Genomic DNA, 21,912 nt, shown 5'->3' with positions numbered 1-21,912 from the left:
GCAGCACAATCTTAGTGCTTGCGGCCTCGGATCAAGCGGTACACAGAAATATTTCCTTTTTCTCTCGTGTTTTTAGTCCGTCTCTGTCCTCCGGTGCTCAGAGCATCCACGCGGCCCTCGGTGTGGAGATGCAACCTCGTTTAGCTCTCATTATGTCCTGATTAGAGGATGCTACTTAAAGGAGGAGGGGACCAGAGACAGACACAGAGAAGCACTACAGAATTGTGCACAGAACGCGCACACAAGCCTTTCACCAAGTGCAGCCAATTTCAAAGGAAACACTTAAACGCCATGTGCATTTTCTGTTGCCATGCCAACTGAAATCTATAAAATGTTTTTCATTTCTTCACATAAAGACACAAATCCTAAGCTGTTAGGCCTGAAGCTGGGATAACTGACAGCTGCTCAGCTGACGTACAGAAAAATCTTTGGTCATCTTTACAGATGTGTTTGTTAAACAAACAGCCCCAAGCTGATAGTGGCAGATAGATGTGCTGATCAGTTAACTATTAAGCTGGGAGCGCTTATATTGATTCAATGTTTCTCTTTTTTTGTTGTTGTTTTTTTTAGTTTTACATTGATTGATGTTAAACTGACATGCCTTATGTTGAAATAGCCACATCAGACATTTTACCCATCAGCATTTTGGTTTTTAACTTACTAACTAAATGTGCACTCATTCAATAAAAAAGAAAAAGGTCTATTGCACTATTTCAAGACCGTTTGGTCTTCGGACAATTTTAGTTTCAGGTTGGACTGTTCTTAAACCGGGTCTAAATGCCATTAGTTTTGTTGTATAAACAAAACCAATTTACCAAAGTTCAAAAACTGTGCCTTAAAACAAGCAAACCCCTAAAAATACATATAATTATTTTACATATTTATTTATAAAACAGAGAGTGAAATAATTATATGTATTTTTATATAGATGCATTTTTTCAAATGACATTTGATTATTTATTGTCATCATATATTATTAAATAAATTTAATGGGACATCTCATGGTAGATTTATTTATTTCACAGGACGTTCACATTTATTTTTTGTATTTATCTATTTAATTTTGTCCATTTTGGCCCTCCATACACCTCAGCGGTCACATCACGATTCTGAAAAGCATTGTGATGTGATCGCTTTTGTCTCGTGACCCCCCGGGGCTCCCTACCCCCACTTTGGGAACCCCTACTTTAAAGAATCTGCATGTAGTCTAGGGTTGTATTTACACCGGCCATGTTTTTGTCCGCTTTAAATTGACCATAGTTTGTTTTCCCCCGTTGTCCAAACCATCGGACTGAGACTCACTCTTTCAGGTGGTCTCAGTGCCCTTCCAAAAGGACTCTGATGCGGTTCACTTCTGGTGTGAATACGTACAGGTGTTGATTTGACCCAACTACAGAAAACATCAGCCATTTTGGACTTAACAAAAGTCACTTTCAGTATTGTGTTGTTTCATTATTTCTGGCACCTACAGTTATGAAGACTCTATTTCTTTTCAAGCAGCTTCAAAGGTGATATTTTGTAATCAAATTTCTGGAATTTTAAATTTAAAAGTAAAACAAAATCTAGAGCTTTTAATCACAAAAGTGTGGACTTTTGTCATGAAAAATGTGAAGGAACCCTGCTCTCAATCCCAGTATGGCAGGCAGATGTGCCCTGCAACGAATAGTGAGGGGATCTGAAAGAGTGATTTGAGTGTCCTTACTCTCTGTCCAGAACCTTCCCAAAGGCCCTGCAGGAACAGGGCCCTGAACTTTGTCAGACTCTTTACAACCTCTGTTTAAACTTTGATCAGACAAACGATATCACAACATCAAATGCAGAACCACAATTAAGCACTAAATATCACTTCAATAATATATATATATATATATATATATATATATTTGAACATTTGTTCGATGTTTGCTTTCATATGTTTTTTCACAATAATCTACATACATTACTTCAGTTTTGTAGCATTTACACAAAAATTGAAGACAACATTGTGCTTTAAGTTGCTCTTATTCAGAACAAAGCAAGTATTATTTATTCTTTCTGATTTTGCGTAAAAAAAACTTTTAAACACTCACTAAATTTGATAGTAGTTTTCCAGTGCATATAATAAGCTTATATCAGCTGGTTAATTAGTCAGGCAATCGTCTCCGGTAGCCAGCCTGTAGTAAGCAGTTTAACAGACATGCTGCTTGTAGCTTTAAAACAGTCACCTTACTGAGAGTGATGTGTGGCGATATGGATACACCAATCAGGCTTTTCCTGGCCAATACAGATTCAGTTCAGGTTTTCTTTTAGGTCTGAGCTGCCAATTCAACTATTGACCAATTACAGATTTTTAAGGACTATAACTCATAACATTTAAATAAACGGTTGCAGATTCTTTGATGGCATTTTTAGGACTGAATCCAATAGAAAATGAACAAATTACAATATTATTACTTTGAATTTTAGCACAGCAGTAGTATAATACTCTATGGTCCATCCAGCCAGAAAAATGTCTGGTAACTCCAGCTCTTAACCTAGTATCTTGTTAAAATGAACGTATACCAAATAAAATGTATGATGGAACATTTTAGCAGCTATAAAACCACAATGTTTAAAATGTTGGTATATTTTGATACCCGTAACCTTCCTATAATTCTAATCTGTTGAAGATCCCAGAGAAACACTGTCTCTTTTTGTTGTATGTTCTTATTTAAACAGTAAAATGGCAGAAATTCATGTCATGGATTTGAAATAGCTAACTAACTAAAGCATCTAATAGCTAGGTTAGCAAGCTAACTTAGTGGCTAATTCTCTAGTTATTTGCTGTGAAATGTGAAAATATCCTATCTGCAGTTAATTTATCATCTTTTTGTTTAGCTGACTCTTCTACTGATATTTTATTGAAAACATGGTCAAAAATAGTCTTATTATTAAGAATTAACAATTGAAAAATAAAATTCTATCAGCAGTGCCACAAAAAGAGGTTTTCCACGTGCCTGATTCAAAATGGCATACAAAAACAAAGGTTTGTCCTGGGACGTCTCCTCTTCGTTTAGAAATCACATTTTCTAAACGAGGTGGTTTCCAATCTTTGTCCTGGAAATTAGGCACCTAAATATTGGTGCCTCACGTCAGATGGGATGAGGAACATCGTCATTATTATCTGATTAATTAGTCCAAATTTCCCTTGAGAACCCATCTTTTGTGGAAAGGCCGCCGAGTCAAAAGAATACTGGCCCTATTATTCAGCAGCATTTGCATTAATACTGTTTTTGCATAGTGGTTCTCCAGCTCTTTTGTCCTGCATTTTTTGGTCTGGCGGGGCTGATTAGGAGCAACACATGGGTTCCACTTTCACAGGTCCATACTGTGTCTGTCCAAAAGGTTCACACCTTGTTAAAATGAGACTTAAAAAACGTAGACTCTGATAGTCCTATAATATTTGCTCATACTACCTTGCAAAAGATCTCTCTAAATCTTTCAGGTCATGAGGATGTCTCTTGTCCATAGTCCTCTTTGGTGGTTATCTATTCAGCAGTCATCAGGTGAGAGGCGGTGTACTATTTTGTGTCACTAGTTCATCGCAGGGCAACGCAGAGACAAGTGAGATAAAAAACAATGCAAGCACATACTCAGACGTAAGAGCAATTTAGAGTGGACAGTTCATCTTACAAGCATGTCTTTGGAATATAGGAAGAAGTTGAAGAACCTGGAGAAAACCTACACATGCTTCAGCTTTCTAGCATTTGGAGCCTTTCGTGATTTTATTCACCTCATGCTAGCAACACTGTGTTTCACAGTGGATATGCCGTTCTGTTACTTATGTGCCAAACATATCTTTGAGAAATGTGGCCTAAAACTGATTCTTTCAGATCATAACACCTTTGCCCACAAGTTTTGGGGAGACTTTAGCTGAACCTGGATGTTTCAGGTGCAGCTAAGTTTTGTCAACATAGAGCATTATAAGTGCTTGTTGAAAACTCAACTCTTTCGGTGTTATGTTGGTTTCATAGGAGGCTCCTGGAAAATTTCCTTTCTTGTGTTTTCATGACGTTTGGAAAAACAACCAGTTTTTGTCAGTAGGTTTTTTTGTACCCTTGTCTGGACTGACACCTTTGTACAGTAAGATTATTTGATTCTTCTATGATCTCCCTGTAAACTATGCCTTAAGCTAAAGGATGCAAATGTGTGTAAAATCCTACTAGAACAGTGGAATTTTTTCAGTTGATGAGCTTCATTTTACCTGATCGAAGGTATAAGTTCGAGAAGACTGAATGCTGAAACAGAATCAAAAGGTCCTTCAACAAAGTAGTGGTTTAAAGATGTGAACATTTAGGGAACCATGCTATTGTATATTTTTTATTTTTTATATTATTCTCAACCTCTTACCCAATGACCAGCCCCCACGACCCTGTAAGGATAGGCGAGTATAGACAACGGATGGATGGATATTTTTCCCCTAACTAATTTGTTTGTTTACAGCTGAATTGTATGGAACGTAAATGTCACATTAAAGGTGGAAAAAGTTTTAAAATAATTTTTTTATGATCTTAATAGCTTAAGTTTATAATTCCTGGCTTTTTAACAGGGGTGTAGTCTAGACTTGCTCTGAGACTTTCCGTGCAGGGGTGGATGAGTCGAGCTCTTGCTGGAGCACTTAAAGGTGGAGATGCATCAGTTTGAGAGCAGAGACTCTGTTCAGATTGAACAGGAAAGTTTCATTTAGTCATGCTGAATGTAAACTCTGAAATCTATACTGTATGTGTGTGTGCTTGCGCAGAGAAGGGGGGTCGCTGATCGCTTGCTCTGAGTTTCCTCCCTTCAGCGCTCTCTCTGTTGCCATGGAGAGACCATTCTTTGCTTTCCCATAGGAGGAGAAATTAACACCATTTTTAACTGGCCCTGGGGCCTCCCCCCCTGTGTGGGAGATAGTCTTGAGTTGTGCTGCCACGTGCACGCGCGCTCACACACTTGCAGCCTTTAAGACGACAATAATCTCCCCACTGTCATATTTAATACCTCTGCGAGGCCAACATTTAACGAACTGGGACAGAGTAATGATGGCCTGATAATGCCGAGGTGGACTCTGGGATGTGATGATGTATGAGGAGAGTCATTTACGTGCTTTTCTTTTTTTAAAGTCATGGACTGGAACATAAACAGTGGTAATCTGCAGAGACCAGTGGGATACTGGGGATGTCACACACTCCATCATATATTCCTCACCGTAGAAGCTGTAGAAAGAGAAGCACACACACACACACACACACACACGCATGCACACACTTACATGGGACAGAGAGGTCGAGCTCAGTGCACCTAATGTGGATTTAATGATGGGGCTTTATGAACTGAAGCAGAGTGCGGAGCATGATGGTGTAAAGTAAGGAAAAGAAGAGGGACTGGCTTTATATGTACATGAATCTGTGCACACTGTGGAGGTGATGGTCTCTTTCATCCCTGCTTTCAGTCATAAAAATCTTTATTTTGTGCTGTACTCCCCAAGGCACACACACACACACACACACACACACACACACACAAACACATATGATCGATATGGCTCACTGCCCAGGGTGGCATGGCCAAAGGGCAGCACAACCCTTCAGTTGTTAAAACAACAACTTACAACATCTAGGGGGGGCACACGCCCCCTTTGACGCCACCTTACAGTGCCACTGTCAGTATGCAGCAGGGCCTAATTTGGACTCTTTTAAAAAAGCGGCCACACAAAAATATTACCCTCCCAAATGCCAAATGGCCCCTGGGCTGCAGTTTGGACACCCCTGCTATTGACAGCAGGTGGATTCTGATGATGAAATTGGCATCTGATTCACAGATTTCCTATTTGCAGCCTTATTTGGTGCTAAGTTTAGGGGCTATTCACTATTTTATAGGAAATCCGAGCCACATTTCATTATCTCTAGTTTAAAATGTGAAACACAAACCTGAACTGGATAAATACATTTAGAATAACGTATTTTGAGATTTATGAAGTCTTTATTGTATTTGTAAAAGCAAACAAAAAAAAGTGTTTTAATTATTTTTTGAATTTAGGGCCACCTTAGACTGAGAAAAGCATCAGAACTACACTGCATGGACTTGTCAAACCTGGACCATATGTATTCTTCACAGATAAAAAAAAAAAATTTTAAATCACAGTTGCAGGCGGAGAATGATGGCTGTTGGGGCAGAAGCAGCGACTCGCCCAGGATAGCATTCATGCAAGCACCACCACTGCACACACACACAGGAGAAACAAGGCTTGTCCCATTTATGTGTTCATTAGCTAGTTGACAGATTTACTAGAGGAAGACGGGACTTTAAGAGGTGACCTGTTGTCACATCTGCAGTGAGATAATCTGAGTCATGAGTGTTGTTGACACAGCCATCTTTGCGCCCCCCCCCCCCCCCCCCCCCCCTCTGAACACACACACACAGGAAGCACCTGAACACACACACTCAGCTACCTCCTGTTAAGCTACTTATTGTGCAGCCACCTCAGGAGAATAAAGTCTCCATCTATCTGCTGCTCAGCTTTGAAAAAGTTAGGTTCAAAGCTTCATTCCGGCATTTCTGATCTTCTGCTCGTCACACTCACAATTTCTTGTGCATCTTGTCGCTCCACGGCGGTGTGCCTTTGTGACCCAGCTGCTTCCCGTGAAGCTTCCCCCCTTCCTTTTCTCACCACCACCTCCTCTTCCTCCTCTTCCTGACCTGCCTGTGTGCAGGACTGCTCCTCTCTCCCCTCGGAGCTTCAATATGTGTGTGTGTGCAGTGCCAGCGGAGGTGGGGGCAGCAGACTCAACCCCTCCAGTCTCCTAGCAACAGAGCGGTTTGTTGCGGGACAGGGGGGAGGCGCAGGGAATGGGGGCTGGTTATACAGTGGCTGGGGAGAGCAAAGTCCTGCAGGATTAGAAAGCTGGAGAGAAGGAGGGGAGAAGAGGAAGAAGGAGGGACCGAGTTTTGCTGTGCTGTTGGTGATTAGGGATGCTACCATGTATCGTTTGCTCCATAAAGTGGCGTGCTGCTGAGGAGACTACATATCTGTTATGCTGCTCAAGATGTGTCAGCCACAGGCTCCTCCTGGTCCTCGCCACACTGTACCCTTTGCTGTTGATATATGTTTGGAAACAAGAGGCTCACTGACACAGAAGGGCAGGAGAGTTTTAACCGTAAACATGTTTGTTTTATTTCGGGTTAATATAAATTATTTTGTTTTATTCTTTTTTTTTTCCATTTTAGTAACTTACATTCTTCTAAAATTTCTCCAATTTCTTTAAATTTTAACTACATGATTTTAAAATATTGTCGTAACTTTGTCCTCTCTTAATTTTCTTAATTTTTTCATCAAATTTTAAAAATTCTTCATTTTTTTCTAATTACTCATTCCTGATTGGGGTTTCTTTTCTAATTTCTTTTTTTTCTTTCCCCTAATTTTGTAAGTAATTTGTTCCTAAATTTCTGTTTTATTTCCTAATTTTCTCTGCTTTTTTTTCTCCATTTTTTAAATTTAGTCTCATCTTTCCTCAATTTTTAGTTTTGTCTAATTACATAGTTTTAATTCTGCTTTCTTTTCTTTTCATACTTTTGTACAATTTCTTAATTTTGTCTTTTTTTTTTCATAATGGATCCCAGGTCTGGTCTAATTTCTACAGTTCTTATAGTGTTTTTATTATGTGAATTTTGTTTTTTTATTTTTATTTTATAACTTCCAAAGTTTTTCTGAGCTGTTTTAAAAATGGTTCTTAGTTTTGTTTTGTTATTTTTTTTTATTTCTGAACTTATTTTATTTAGTTTTATTTATTCTAATTTATTTGCCTTGGATTTGTTTCATTTTTATTAATTTTGTAGTACGTTTGTTTTATTTGCTAATGTGACAATGTCATTCCTGTTTAAAGACAAAGGTACTTCCTTATGCTGATGACTTGCTCTGTCAATCAGCTTAACAGTATTACACAGGAGTGAACACAAAAGCAATCAGTGACCATAAAGAAAATCAGGTTTGGTCAAAACACTTTGGTTGATCTTGGTTTTGTCCCCACTGGTCTGTAAAATAAAAATGTTTTAGACATTTTTAAATAAATCTCTAGAGTTGCCTTTGATCATTGTCAAGACCTTGGCATTATGCCAACTGTCATTTATGGCGTAAGGCAGATTTTTGGTTTCATGCACTAATTCATCTTTGGGTTTTAGTTTTTCTCACAGTAAGCTGAATGTAGTATCTCATACTCTTTACCAGACAAAAGCAAGAGATTCTGAGAAATTCTAATAATGATGTTTCTGTAGGCCACTCACACTGAGCCAGGTTCTGCTGGATGTTTCTTCCTGTTTTCCTCTCCACTGTCGCTACATGCATGCTCAGTATGAGGGATTGCTGCAAAGTCAACGCCAGTGACTGTCCACTGTCTCTACATGCTCATCCAGGAGGAGTGAATGCTACAAATCTCTGACTCGATGCAATCTGCTGGGTTTCCTTAGAAAGAAAAACTTTTTTCCAATTTGAATAAATAACTGAATCTGACTGCACTGTTCAATGGTTAGGATTAATTGGAATGCATGTACCTGACTTTTGTGAAGTGCTTTGAGACGACATGTGTTGTGAATAGGCGCTATATAAATAAACTGAATCGAATTGAATTAGGTTTCTAAAGTTGCAAAAGCGTTGAAGATGCTGGTCTCAGGCTCTGACTTCACCACCAGGGTTGGTGTGTTGTGTATCAATTGAGGTCAGAGAAAACGCTCCCAGCTGAATATCCTGTGTGTATGTGGGATATTTGGTGGAGGGATGCTGCAGCAGCAGACAGTGGGGATGTGGGTGCACCACACACCCCACAGTCACATGAGATTATCCAAATCCAGCGTGAATGGACCTGACACCATTGTCCCAAGCAGCAGCAGCAGCAGCAGCAGCAGCGGTGGTGGTGGTGATGTCACAGGGGAAAGAGATGATGATACCTCCAAGAGCGATAGATTACAGCTGTGATGAAGAGGTGGAGGGTCACTGTTATTTCATTTATTATCATTACATGGAGGCCTGTGCTGACAGGACGGAGGGGTGGGGCGAGTTTGGGGGGGGGGGGGTATCTCGTGGAGAGGCAGGGAGAGTGAGGGCCGGATTAAAACAAACCCGCTCTGTGAGCTGGTTTTAGTTGCCATGGTAACGATCATTACCTCGCACTTGGGAGTGCAGGAGCAAGGAGGGAGGAGAGAACAGGAGGAGGGGGTGTTGGTGGAGGAAGAAGGGAAAAAAGACGGGATAGGAGGAATGGGATGAAGACTCGGACGATCGCAGTTTGGAGAAAACATGGAAATGTTTAGAGAGGAAAGGGAGGAAGTGTTACTGTTTGATGCACAGGGAGAAGTTTTTAAAATCAAAACTGTTCTCTGACTTCCAACTTTAATCCAGTCACCAGGAAATTTCAGTTTCATGAGACTTGCTGTGGAATCCTTGTTCTTTGGTGAAAAAAACTGTTTACCAATGTAAACACTTGCTGGGACACCCCATGGCTAACATATCAACATGTGTAGAATATAAGTGGAAAAAAGAGTTGTCTGTGTGTACGGAGATGATGATGGGACCAAAGACCTGTTTTGAAGGAAAACATGCAGGAACGAAAGTGCTGAGAGCCCCATGTGGTGCTGTGGATGGAGCCTGTTGTCCTGGCGGTGTGTCACATGACCTTCTGCACAGCACACCTGCCCGGGAGAAATCAGTGGCAGTTTCTATGACGACAGGGTCAGCAGTATGGGAGGCAGGATGGCTGCCAGAGGTGGTGGTAGGAGGGACTGCTGGTCTTGAGCAGTCGTGGTGTTATTTTTAAACATGGCAGAGATAAGGGGATATTTGCAGACCCGGCCGAGGAAGAGACTCTTCCAGTGGATGGAAAGAAGAAAGATTGTGCAGGAGGTTGGAGACTTTCTTCTGTCTGCAGCCACATGACCTATGACTCATGTGCCTTTAAGATTCTCCATCTGTAGCTTCATATTAAACATGCTAGAGGATGATTTACACTGGCCTGAGGGCTGACTATGAACTGAACTCTTGTTTTTATTCACATTTTCAGTGTTCAGATGGGAATTCGGCCCAGGACAACTCCTCCCTGAAGCGCGTTGCCGTTGTCGAGGACTTCTTTGATATCATCTATGCCATGCACGTGGAGATGGGTGCCGACCCAGGCCGAGCACCCAAACATGCGGGGCAGAAAAAAACCTACAAAGCGGTGAGTAAAAACACCAGCCTGGTAAGCATAATCCTTTTTAAAAAACCAACCTGAAATCAACTGTACACTTATGTTCTGGTTCCTTTTGTCCCGTCCATGTTCCTTAGTATGAGCGGTGCGGTTGCTGCAGATGGAAAAACAGGACAGTAAGCACATCCTGCCCTAGTTGCCTGCAGGTGCAGAATTCAAAACCACATTCAGAAGAAAATAAGATTGTCCATACACAAAAAATATACAAGCTCCCTGCTCCATCTCTTTGCCTGACTTATGAGATTTACTCAGAAACAGCTGCCAACTTGCTCTAACTACAACTACAACTACTCCACTGACCCCCACATATTCAAACTCAAATACGCTCACTTCCTTTTTCCAGGGTGGACCGATCACACAACAAGCAACTAAATTTTACCAACAAACAGGGCCAGAAATATATCTATATATATATCTATATATATATATATATATATATAATACATACATCCCCATTAATATTTGGTTACTTGTACTTTAGCATGTTGCAGAGAAACAACACCTTTTTTGTAGCCATCAACAAGATTCTGGTTTAATCCCAGTTGGATATTTGACCACCCTTTGTTGATGGAGTTAATTTAAAGTGGTTGGTTTTCAGAGCTGAGTTTTAAAATCCTATTTCATAAATCTTCAATGGGACTGAGGTTGATGACCTTCCTCAAGCTTATGTTTAGCATGCTTTATCTATTCCTGATAAAACACCATGTTGTTTACAAGTGTCAGTCATCTGACCCAAACTGTCACCCTCAGCTCAAAAGAAAATGGTTTGGTTGTTCAGGAACAACCCAGGAACCACAAAGCCTATCATGAACTGGAAGATGCTGGAAGACCAATTTGTACTGTATGTCCACAATTATATTAGTTTGACATCACCAGGTACTGACAGAAGAACACAAAGTGAGCAGAATAATGTCTAAGGAGAACTATCTCCAAATTTTCCAAACACTTAACATAAAATCAACAACTAGATGATTAAAACCTGGACATAATTGATTGTTTGAACAGGACAATGATCCCCAAAACACATCAAAACTGGTTTTGGGAAGGATCAACCAAGCTAACAATAAACTTCAGGAATCGCTTGTGGAAATATGCTTAAAAGTTGGGTCCGTGTCAGGAAAACAACCAATTTAAATGGACTGGTGTTTCTGACAAGTACGGTGGTCAAATATATCAGGCCAGAATTATATGGTTAAAATTATTTTGACATTAATGCCCCTGAGGAGTGTAGGTAAACATTTCATAGACACTGTCACTATTCAGAAATATTAAGTAACTAAAAAATGTGTTTTATATTACAAAAAACAAAAGGTTACTATTTATCATATATATATTTATATATATATATGTTTTAAAGAAGTTCAGTTAAGTGAAGAATAACCCAGGTAAACATTGTTTAGTCAAAGTATTTCAGATTTTGACCTCTAGAGATCAAATGCTGTCCAGGCCTCTTAAAAACATTCTGGAAGCTACGAATTAGATACCAACTTCAGCATCATTAGCCAGTCACAGCTCACAGCTATATTTTCTTACAGAGCTCATGCTGCCCCCTGGCTGTGCCCCTCTGGGTGGTGAGCCTTGTTGCCCACATCACGAACCACCACTGAAACATGGCCAACATCACCTTTTTGTCTTAAGTTGTTGCAGCAATCTTTTTCTCCATGTGGAGTTACTGTCCTCCTGCAAATCTAATTATCCTTGATGATAGATGAAGGTTAAAAACTTTCCAGAAAGATCACCAGTCAAAATATTATGAAGTTGCAAAACTTACCAGTCGTGACGGGGCCATTTTTAATCCACCGTGGGATCGGCTGTGAACTATATATTTATTTAAGACCAGCTCTGGGAGCATAATGTTTCATTTATAACATCAGGAGTTACCAGGGTAACAACCAGCCAACATTGCCTGGAAAACAAAGTACCTGTGATGCTTTTTTTGTGCCACATAGGATTTCTGGAACAAAGGCAGTCTATAATAATGAAAAACTGAGTTGTGTTCTTATGGCTGCATGTGTTGTCCTGACAGTGCAGCAGCAGATCTTTGTTTCCAGCCTTAGAGGTGCAGATGCAGTGTTGAGGTTTAGGGTACCCCTCCTCTCCTTCCACTCTACCAGGAATGAAAACGAGAAAAAAACAACCCTGCCCTGTAGAGAGGTCCTGTCACGTCTCATAGAGTGTACCCTTTTGAGGATGCAGCATCACTGGGGCAGGGCATAATATGGAACTGTCACTGTGGCCTTCTGGGAGGTGCACGCTCCTCTGGGTGGCCTTTCCCTTTCAGCTGCCTCAAGGGGCTGTGAACAGGGGGTGGGAATGGAAGAGGCGGGCTGAACGCAATGGTGGGCACCCCCACTGCCTTCTCCATGGTCACGTGAAGGTCGCATTTTTCAGGGAAACGCCAGAGGGGGTGACGTGGGGAGGGTGGCAAAGCAGGGTAGACAAACACAGGAGAAGGAAGTGAACCTGAGGAAGCAGGAGAAAACACCAGGAATATGTAGAGGACAGGAGCTGGAATTGGGCCATCCGAGGTCTCCAGCTCTCGCCTGAAGGGTGGATTCCTCCTCGTGTCATGTTGAGATAACACCTAAATCTGAACCCCAACTTTCATACATGCACTGAACATAACATAAAACCCTCCTTCACCAGTTTCAGTTCATCCACAGCCATAATAACCCTGACTTCTCTGTGCCTACTCTCCCGGCACAGATAGCGGAGACCTATGCCTTCCTGCCCAGAGAGGCGGTGACTCGGTTCCTAATGAGCTGCGGAGAGTGTCAGAAGAGGATGCACATTAACCCCAGCACCGCAGAGTTCAAAGGTAAAAGCACACACATGACCTGCAGAGACATCATTAAACACTGCTCTGTTTTTAGGACCAACCATAGCAGTTTGTTAAAGTTCCAACTACATAATGACACGGATATTACTTAATTATGTTGCAATAAATCATATAACCAGACCTCTCCAACTTGTAATGATTATATGTTTACTCTATTAGGATGCCTTAACACCATAAAACATGAGCTCTTTATCATCTTGTCAGGCATTAAAATGTGCTGAAACGGTCTAAGTTGTTACAATAGTTTCTGAATGGAGCTCCCATTAAATAAAACATGTGTATATCCATCACTGGCATGATGTAACAAAGACTCAAGAGGATTGGATCGCAGGGATTGTTGATACCCCCAAACATGATCACAGAGTCCCTCTAGTGGAGGGAGTGGGGACTGCAGACAGCTACCATGCCATTGTTACCTTCCAGGTGTTACAGGCTGGTAACAGAGGGTTACATTTCTGCCTGATGTTGACACAATTCAGCCTCACCTTTAAAATGCCACCTGAACTGTAGTAAACAGAGATTTTGCCTCCATTATGTTTGCTGCTGTGCTGAGTGCCTCTTTAAACAGCTCTAAGAAAACCAGCTGAAGCAGCCATCAAGGCAAAGTGTTTCTCTACTTTTTGCTGAAGTGAGGTTTTAGATACTCAGCAGCTTGGTGCCTCTGTGGTTGCATTCTTTGTTCTTTTCTGAAATATTTAGACAATTTCAGGGGTAAGCAGGTCTAGACTGCAGGCAGGCCAGACTTTTTTTTTAAATTTTGGAGTCGCGATGCTGAATGTTTCATGTGTGGAGCGTAGTTTTGTGTTTGTGTGCATGAAGACAGCAAAAGTTTGAGTCTTTTTTTAAATAGCTTTGACCAAAAAATTGCCTTCTGGTTCTTGTTATTTCACTCTTTCTTTTTTACATTTATTGAGGAAAAACAAGTGCCACGATTATTCTGCTGTCTTCCTGGGCAGTCATTTTAATGTTATTTGAAGTAAGGTCAGAATGATTACAGCCATCGGTTACTGGCACTCTGTTTTGTTCCTTAGCAACAAACGTTAGAGAGTTTAGAGCATTTACAAGTAAAACTAAGCATCTATAATGCATATTTAACCTAAAAGCTAGTTTTGCCACCCTTGTTTGTCCCACACTTTGCAGAATTGCTATGATTTAGTCACTTTGGATGGCCTAGTCAAAGTCCATACTTTGACTAGGCCAAAAATCTTCATTTTTTTGTGAGAATTCCAAAGGTGGACCTCGTGGGGGCTTCGGATTACTGACCAAGTGAGCTTCATCTTAAGGATATAAACTGGACATTAAGGGTTTTCTGCTAAAGAGCTGAATTCAGGGTTCAGTCAGTTGTTAAAGTTGTCCAGGTCCTAATGCCTACATCAGTATGACTTAACAGTATTTTATTTAACATCAGAACATTAGGCTTGCCTTGACATTGTTAACATTAAGTTTACATCCTTTTCAGGATGAAGTATTAAAATGATTATAGAATTCCTGTGTAGTTTGCATTTTTAAAACAAGTCTCGGTTAAACTGGAAATTAACGCTGGATAAGGAAAAAGTAATGGCGCCCTCTCCTTCAAAGCTGATCGGACAGCTGTTATCTGAGAGTTTTGGAACCTGATTGATGAAGAAATTTAAGTTTTTCTCAGTGAAGTCCTTGCATAAAAAAACAAAGTGCAGGAGGTGCCATCATGTACGAACTGGTATTTTCGATGAGTGAAGTTTTTCCAACATTCGATCTAAAAGAGTTACAACTTTCTTACCTTTTTTGATGTTTTTTTTTCACAAACCTAGAATCAGCTTCATTAGCTGAGTTTGTCTATACAAGGAATTTGACTTTGTTTCACACGATCACAGCCTTATAACTGTAATAAATATATATACTTTAGAGGAGATAAAAAATATAAAGAACATATGTACATTTACTGTATGTGTAATGGACTCTGGATGTTCAGCTGCTAAAGAAAATAGTTTTGCTTCAAATATCTGATTTTCGTCTTTGCTACAAAGTAAAATAACTGACTGAAGACCCTGCAGGGGAAGTTATTCATCATATAAAGTATCATAACACAGCAAAACTGTTTGTGTGTCAATGTTATGTTTTTGTTAGTGTATATGGTTCATGAAAGATGCAATCATGCGTGTTTTTGGTGCTTTTCTTTGTTAGAAAATGACCGACCCACCTCCCTGGTCCCCGACCTCATTGACTACAACATGCCTCTAACTGCCACCTACCTGAAGCAGATGAAACTGCAGTGCATGACAGCCACCGAGAGGGTGAGTGCATCTCTCTGTGACAGGATGTTTGTAATCCAAGTTATTCTCATTAGACAACATCTGTAGCAAAATTTCTATCAGTACCAGTTATTTTCCTTTAAAGCTGTGGGAAGAAAAGATGCTCTGTGCAGGTGAATCAGAGCCTTCTCTCTCTCCAACTTTGGATTCAACATTAAACAAGGAGAGTAGTGCTCCTGCTGGGAGGAGGAGCGATGTGTGAGTAGAGGATTTAGGACAGCTTTTATGAGAGTGACGTCACGTGTTTAAGACCCCTCCCACATGTCGCCGCTGTGACAGAAACACTCAAGAACTGTTCCCACTGAAGTGCAAGGTAGCAGCACTTGGTCATGATGGTTTAGGCCTCAGTCTCAAACAATTTGGATTATACAGCCAGGACGAGCCAGACTGTGATCTGTGGGTGAGTACAGAGCAACAAATTCCCATCACCAACTGAGTTTTATTAGGACAGTTTATAATAATGAACCTTACAAGGTGGTATATGAGCATTGCAGGAGACTTGGAGGAAGAGATTCACTCTCTGTGCAGCTTCAGTTTCCATTTTAAAGCAGCAGCTGGTTCAGGATGCTGCTGCTTTTTGCTGAAAAAGTCACGTGACACGTATACGTATGTAGCGTGTAGGATTTCACATGTTGACTGTGTGCATGTTGTTTCTCCAGACTGTTTCTCAGCTCAGATGTAATGTTTGTGGAATGCATGATTAGTAAAATAAAAAGAAGCGGTTATAAATTGGTCTAAAAGCAAATCATTATTTAAGTTTTCATTTTTAAAAACCCAGAAAAATATTTTAATGCTGCCCACACTAAAGAAAGAGAAGTCTAAAGCAAAGAAGAGTGAAATTATGATTGCATAACTTAAAATAAACACAAATATATTCATTTAAGACTGATTATCATCCTCTTTACTTGAAACCTCTGTGATATATGTTCATAGGCTACTGTTATCTTAACCCTTCCTACTGCATAAGTTGTATATTCTTCTAAATCCTAGATGTTTATGTTATGTGGAATCGATGTGATTAGAGAGTCTCCTTAATCCTGCATGGCTCACTTGGTGCCTAATAGAGCTGTCAGTGAGCATTCCAGTCCTCCACAAACCCTCTTACAACGAGACGGACTCGTATTCCCAGGGGTTTGGGCCTAGTTGTCTGTTCGTGTGAGGGGAATGAGACAACACGTATTTCTGCTCCCTTCCAGTCACACACAGTGGTAGCTGCACTCCCTCTGAGTGAGACGCCAGCTGACACATAACGGACTAAATACGGGTCATTTGTAAGCAAACTAGCCTGTTTCTCTGTGTGGAAGCATTTTGTTTTGTCTGTTTTGTAGGTCTAAAGGTCAGGTCAGGCTTTGAGTTGAATGCAGGAGTATTTAGCTAAAATGTTCTAATCCTTATCCCAATGATGTACTCATGTTTTTTGTTACGCTACAACAAGCATCTTCAGGGTCCCTGCGTAACAGAGTTAAAAATAGCAGTCCTCCAAGAAACATAGTTAACAGAGACTCCTCTTTTAATCTCATGCTCTGCAGAAATAGTACGTTTCTCTTTTCTGGTCATGAATTAAATGGGTTGAAATATTTTCTTTTACTGTAATTACCAGTGTTTAAATTGAAGAGGGTTTCTAGAAAAATTATTTAGTAAAAAAGGGGAACATGAGGCAAATAAGAGGCTTTTATATCAGATCAACTATAGGCATAAAGGCTTTCAGACCACTAAGACCAATCAAGGCATTTTTATGCAAATGAACTCTTCACATAAAAACCCTCTGATCTGCTCAGATAAAACTTGATTTCTACCCATATTTGCAGTGCCTTGCAAAAATATGGACATTAATTTAACTTCTCCGCATTTTGCCATCTTAGAACCACAACCTTCCGTGTATTTTATTTTGACTTTATGTGATAGACCCACACAAAGTAGTCCAAAATCGGAAAAGGAAGTACAATGTTTTTGATGTATTTTACAAATAAGAATCTGTAAAGTTTGTCATACATTTTTATTCAATTCAACCAATGGCCTTCAGAAGTTACTTAGTAAGCAGAGTCCACCTGCGTGTAAATTCATCTCAGTATAAATGCAGCTGTTCTGTGAAGGCCTCAGGGGTTTGTTAGAAAACATAAATGAACAAACAGCATCACGAAGATCAAGGAACACAGCAGACAGATCAGGGAGAAAGTTGTGGAGAAGTTTATAGTAGAGTTGGGATATAAAACAATATCCTGAACCTTGAATATTTCACAGAGCTCTGTTCAGTTTATCATATGAAAATAAAAGGAGCACAGCTGGAAAGCTACCAAGATATGACCATCCACCCAAGGAGAGCATTAATCAAAAAAACAGCCAAGATGCCCATGATATCTCCAGAGGAGCTGCAGAGATCCACAGCTCAGATGGAGGAATCTGTTCTACAAGAAAATTAGTCATACATTCCACAAATCTGGACTCCACGCAAGAGTGACAAGAACAGGGCCAGAGCTAGAAGGATGTGGACCCCTGGTCTAGAGGTGGTTTTGGTGCCCTATCCACAAAAATGTTTGTAGTCATGCTAATTACAGTGCAATTAGCATGTCAATTGATGGACTGTCGGTTTAAACATCCCCTGGCAGATGGCCCCAATGTTTTTCCTTCCTGGAGAAGGTGCTCTTGGCAGAAAAGACCAATATTGAACTTTTTGGCCTACATGCCAAACGCCCCACAGTTAATCATGCTGGTATTTTCAATGACAGTAAAGCTAGTTAGATATGATGAGAAGATTGTTTGATCTGAATTCAGGGCAACCCTGCAAGAAAACCTGTTAGAGTGGAGCTACAACATAATGTTTTTGATAATATCCAGGTCTGACCTTAAGTCCTAATCAAAGTCCACACCTGAGAGTTTGGGGTAACTTAAAAATTGATGCTGACAGACGCTCTCCATTCAGTCTAACTAAGCATAAGAATTATGACAAACTGGGAAAGAAATTCAAAAGATAGCAACAGTTTTGCAAGGCACTTCACCAGTAAACTCGCTTTGCTCATTCACTTTTATTTACGAGTCTTAATTATTTACTGTTACATATTTACTCCTCAGGATGACAGTTCGGTGAGCAGCGAGGACATGAACAACGCTGAGCCCACTTGGGTCGCAGCAGAGCAGCCAGCAGTGCCTGAACCGAGTTCACCCAATGGAGAGCGGGTCAGCAACCCGGCCGCCATTGTGAAAGAGGAGGATGGTAAGTCTACGGAGGGATATTCGTAGATTAATGATGTTTTAAAAAATATTTTAAGATTAATTTTAGGGGTTTTATTCTAGTAGGTGTTTTTTTTAAGTTAAAGAACTGGATGTATGAGGTTTACCAACTTTCACCTTACATGCCTTAAAAGAAAGCAGTACAAACATTTTAGCCCAATTTTTTTGACGCTGCACCAGTCTTCAACAGATTTGATGATTTCTGCCTAATATAAATCCTGTGGAACACCACCATTTTTTAGCAGATTCTGTATCATTAAGTTATTGATATAATTAGTTTTTTTATGTAGCTAAGACTTCTAAACCACGTTAGCCAATTAATTGTAACACGCCTCATTTTATATTAATGTTCACTTTTTTGAAGATCAGAAATGGATGAAATCTGTCAAATGCTTTTGTAAATCAATACACCTGCACAGACAAATGTTTCCTGCCAGCACCTGTTAGTAGATTTTCACTAATTCTTATCATAGATAAAGATTTTGATTTTATTTCTGACCCCACATTTATAGCCAACAATAAATACATTTTTATCCCCCAGAAAACAGGTCTAAAGTCTAGAAATTTAAGAAAGTGTCCGGATCTTTTACTGTTTGGATTTATGTTTCTTTTTGTTCATCTTTGTTTAGGTCTCTCTGATATAGAAAAAAACGTGTTGTACAGGAAACAGCTTGTCTGTTTCTTAGTGGACTAATCTAAATAAATCCGCTCGTACAGTGGGTGCAGGCTGCATCCTCTGTGCACCTCTTGCTTTCATGGTCCAGAGTTTTAGGAAGTGGGTCACAGGCCAGATTAGAAAAGATTCAGAATGGGGGGAAATTGTTTCGCAGGATGATGAATGTGTTTCAATGGTCATACATGTGCAACGTGCAGAAACCATGTCAGTGAAACAAGCTCCTTTAGCTCATTTAAAAGCTGTAATTCCTACACTGAAGGAAAGCAAGGCTCCCTTCCCCCAATTTCTGGTTATCCTCATTCCCCTCTTTGCTGTGAAAACCTCCAAGCTTTCCCTCCTTCGACCTCAACTTATATTCATCCTGACAGCTGACCCTAATGCACACTTCTTTTACAAATTCAGAGGACAGAGCAGGAAGTCCCTTACCCGTAGTAAACCCCCCCATGCTTTTTGTTTTAAAAAAAAGCTGAATTAATGCTAAAGGATGACAAAGCATTCACACAACTCATCGGTGCATCTTTGCCCTCTCTGACAGATGATGACTCCTCAGAGAGCAGCAGCGCCAATGGGCTGCCAGCCCTGACCTCCCCAGAGGTGCTGGCTGTGGGTGTGAACCCCCCAGATGGTGGGGGTTCCTATGGGGAGGTGGCAGAGAATGGGCTGAGCGCTCCTCTGGACTTCAGCACCACCTCGTCCTCATCTTCCTCGGAGGATCAGCAGCCAGTGAATCTGAGCGACAGACTGCTTCCAGCCGGGAGCTCGCCTCCAAACAGCTTCACCGTGGACCCCAACAAGAAGTACCCCATAAAAATGGAGTTCTCCAACAAGGTCAGGAGAAAAACAAAGTTCTCACTGACTGATCTCATTTGTTTGCTTGTAATCCATGTTAAGAGCAATTTGTGTTTGTCTTTAGTCGCCTCCTTACAGCTCAGGGAGCTATGACTTGGTGAAAACAGAACTGAGCATGAGCGTTGAGGACCTGACCTCCGGTCGGGCACAGATAATTGACGATGACGACGACGATCATGATGACCACGATGACAATGATAAGATCAATGATGCTGAGGGGATGGACCCTGAGAGACTCAAAGCCTTCAATGTGAGTATCCAGTCAAACTGTTGCGGCCAAATATGACCCCCTTTAAGAAAGCAGTTAACCATTTTGCTCCGAAATTCGTCTCATTCATGAACAAAACAAAAACAGAACAAAATTGGACTGTTGGCTCACTTATAGAACCAACTGGATCCCTCCAGAAGTTCTGCTTGCACAGTCCTGTTTCTCAGCTTGGCAGATGGGGAAATCTTAGCAAAACAGCTGTGGTTCTAGCCCAAAGGTCACTCACTAAAGAGTGCTGGTTCTGGTTCAGTTCTTGGATTTGGAACTAGGAGATAAGGAGTCTTGTGGGTTCTGGTTCTTTGTGTTTCTCTTTCGGAGTCTTAGAACTCAGAACTGTTTTCAGATTCAAGCCTTAGCACAATAATTATAATTTAAAGATCCAACTATTTATGGATTATTGTGAAGCTTTTCTGAATTTCTAAATCATCAAAACAAGACAATTTAAACAAGGTTTTATGCACTTTCATGTATATTGAAGGCATTTAGACAGAACCTTTTTTCTGAGCACATTTTTTGAGCGTGGGAGGAAGCCGAAGTACCCAGAGAGAACCCATGCATGCACAGGGAGAACATGCAAAATCCATGCACACGACCCCAGGCTGGAATTTGAACCCATGACCCTCTGGCTGCAAGGCAACAGTGCTACCAACTGCACCACCGTGCAGCCCCTTAGTGTTCATGTACCCTATAATAAAATGTATTTTTACCTTGGACTGATATTAAACTTGCTAATACAAAGATGAGAAAAATACATCCCAAACAGTCCTGCTTGCTTTGTCTGAATTACTGTCTGAGCATGCACAAGCCTCAGAAAAACCAATATAACAGCAGTTGCAAAAATGCAAATGCGAAGGAATAAGCAAACAACAGAAATTTTATTCACTGGATTTATTCCTATTCCTCAACCCCCTGCCTCCTCCAACTCTCCTCTTTCTCTCCCCCATCATCCCGCCTCCTCTTTTGGCTCTTTTGTTTCAACTCTCACCCATCATTCAACCCTGCTCCCCCACTCTCCATTCTTTCTGCTCTACATCCTCTCTCTCCCCTCCCCCTCGCTTATGTTGTCTGTCAGATGTTTGTGCGTCTGTTTGTGGATGAGAATCTGGACCGCATGGTGCCCATCTCCAAGCAGCCCAAGGAGAAAATCCAGGCCATCATCGAGTCCTGTAGCCGCCAGTTCCCGGAGTTCCAGGAGCGCTCCCGCAAGCGCATCCGCACCTACCTCAAATCCTGCCGCCGCATGAAAAAAGGTGGTTTCGAGGTAAAAAAAAAAAAGTTTACACGCCCAGTTGAACTTTTTTCCATCTGATATTTACACATTATTCCTCAAAATATATATTCATAATGCCAACTGACCCTGTTGGCAGATCCGGCCAACGCCCCCTCACCTCACCTCTGCCATGGCTGAGAACATCCTTGCTGCCGCCTGCGAGAGTGAAACCCGAAATGCTGCCAAGAGGATGCGGCTCGATGTCTACCAACCGACGGTAAATGTTTTGGCAGGCTGTTCGTCTGAATCCACCCAGGAG

General features: G+C 40.8%; 1 protein-coding gene across 1 annotated transcript in view; it reads left to right on the top strand.

The window, feature by feature from the left end:
• The window catches only part of nol4la (nucleolar protein 4-like a), a 38,321-nt gene that overhangs the window by 5,787 nt on the left and 10,622 nt on the right, over positions 1–21,912 (top strand). The window contains exons 2-9 of the mRNA XM_047372774.1: positions 10,047–10,202; positions 12,939–13,050; positions 15,235–15,344; positions 18,432–18,573; positions 19,802–20,094; positions 20,180–20,365; positions 21,456–21,644; positions 21,751–21,870. Coding sequence (XP_047228730.1) covers positions 10,047–10,202; positions 12,939–13,050; positions 15,235–15,344; positions 18,432–18,573; positions 19,802–20,094; positions 20,180–20,365; positions 21,456–21,644; positions 21,751–21,870 — 1,308 coding nt within the window. The remainder of the gene's footprint in view (positions 1–10,046; positions 10,203–12,938; positions 13,051–15,234; positions 15,345–18,431; positions 18,574–19,801; positions 20,095–20,179; positions 20,366–21,455; positions 21,645–21,750; positions 21,871–21,912) is intronic.

Source organism: Girardinichthys multiradiatus, chromosome 1 (assembly GCF_021462225.1).
Source record: "Girardinichthys multiradiatus isolate DD_20200921_A chromosome 1, DD_fGirMul_XY1, whole genome shotgun sequence".
Classification (NCBI taxonomy): domain Eukaryota; kingdom Metazoa; phylum Chordata; class Actinopteri; order Cyprinodontiformes; family Goodeidae; genus Girardinichthys; species Girardinichthys multiradiatus.
This window is presented reverse-complemented; position numbering and strand designations above follow the sequence as displayed.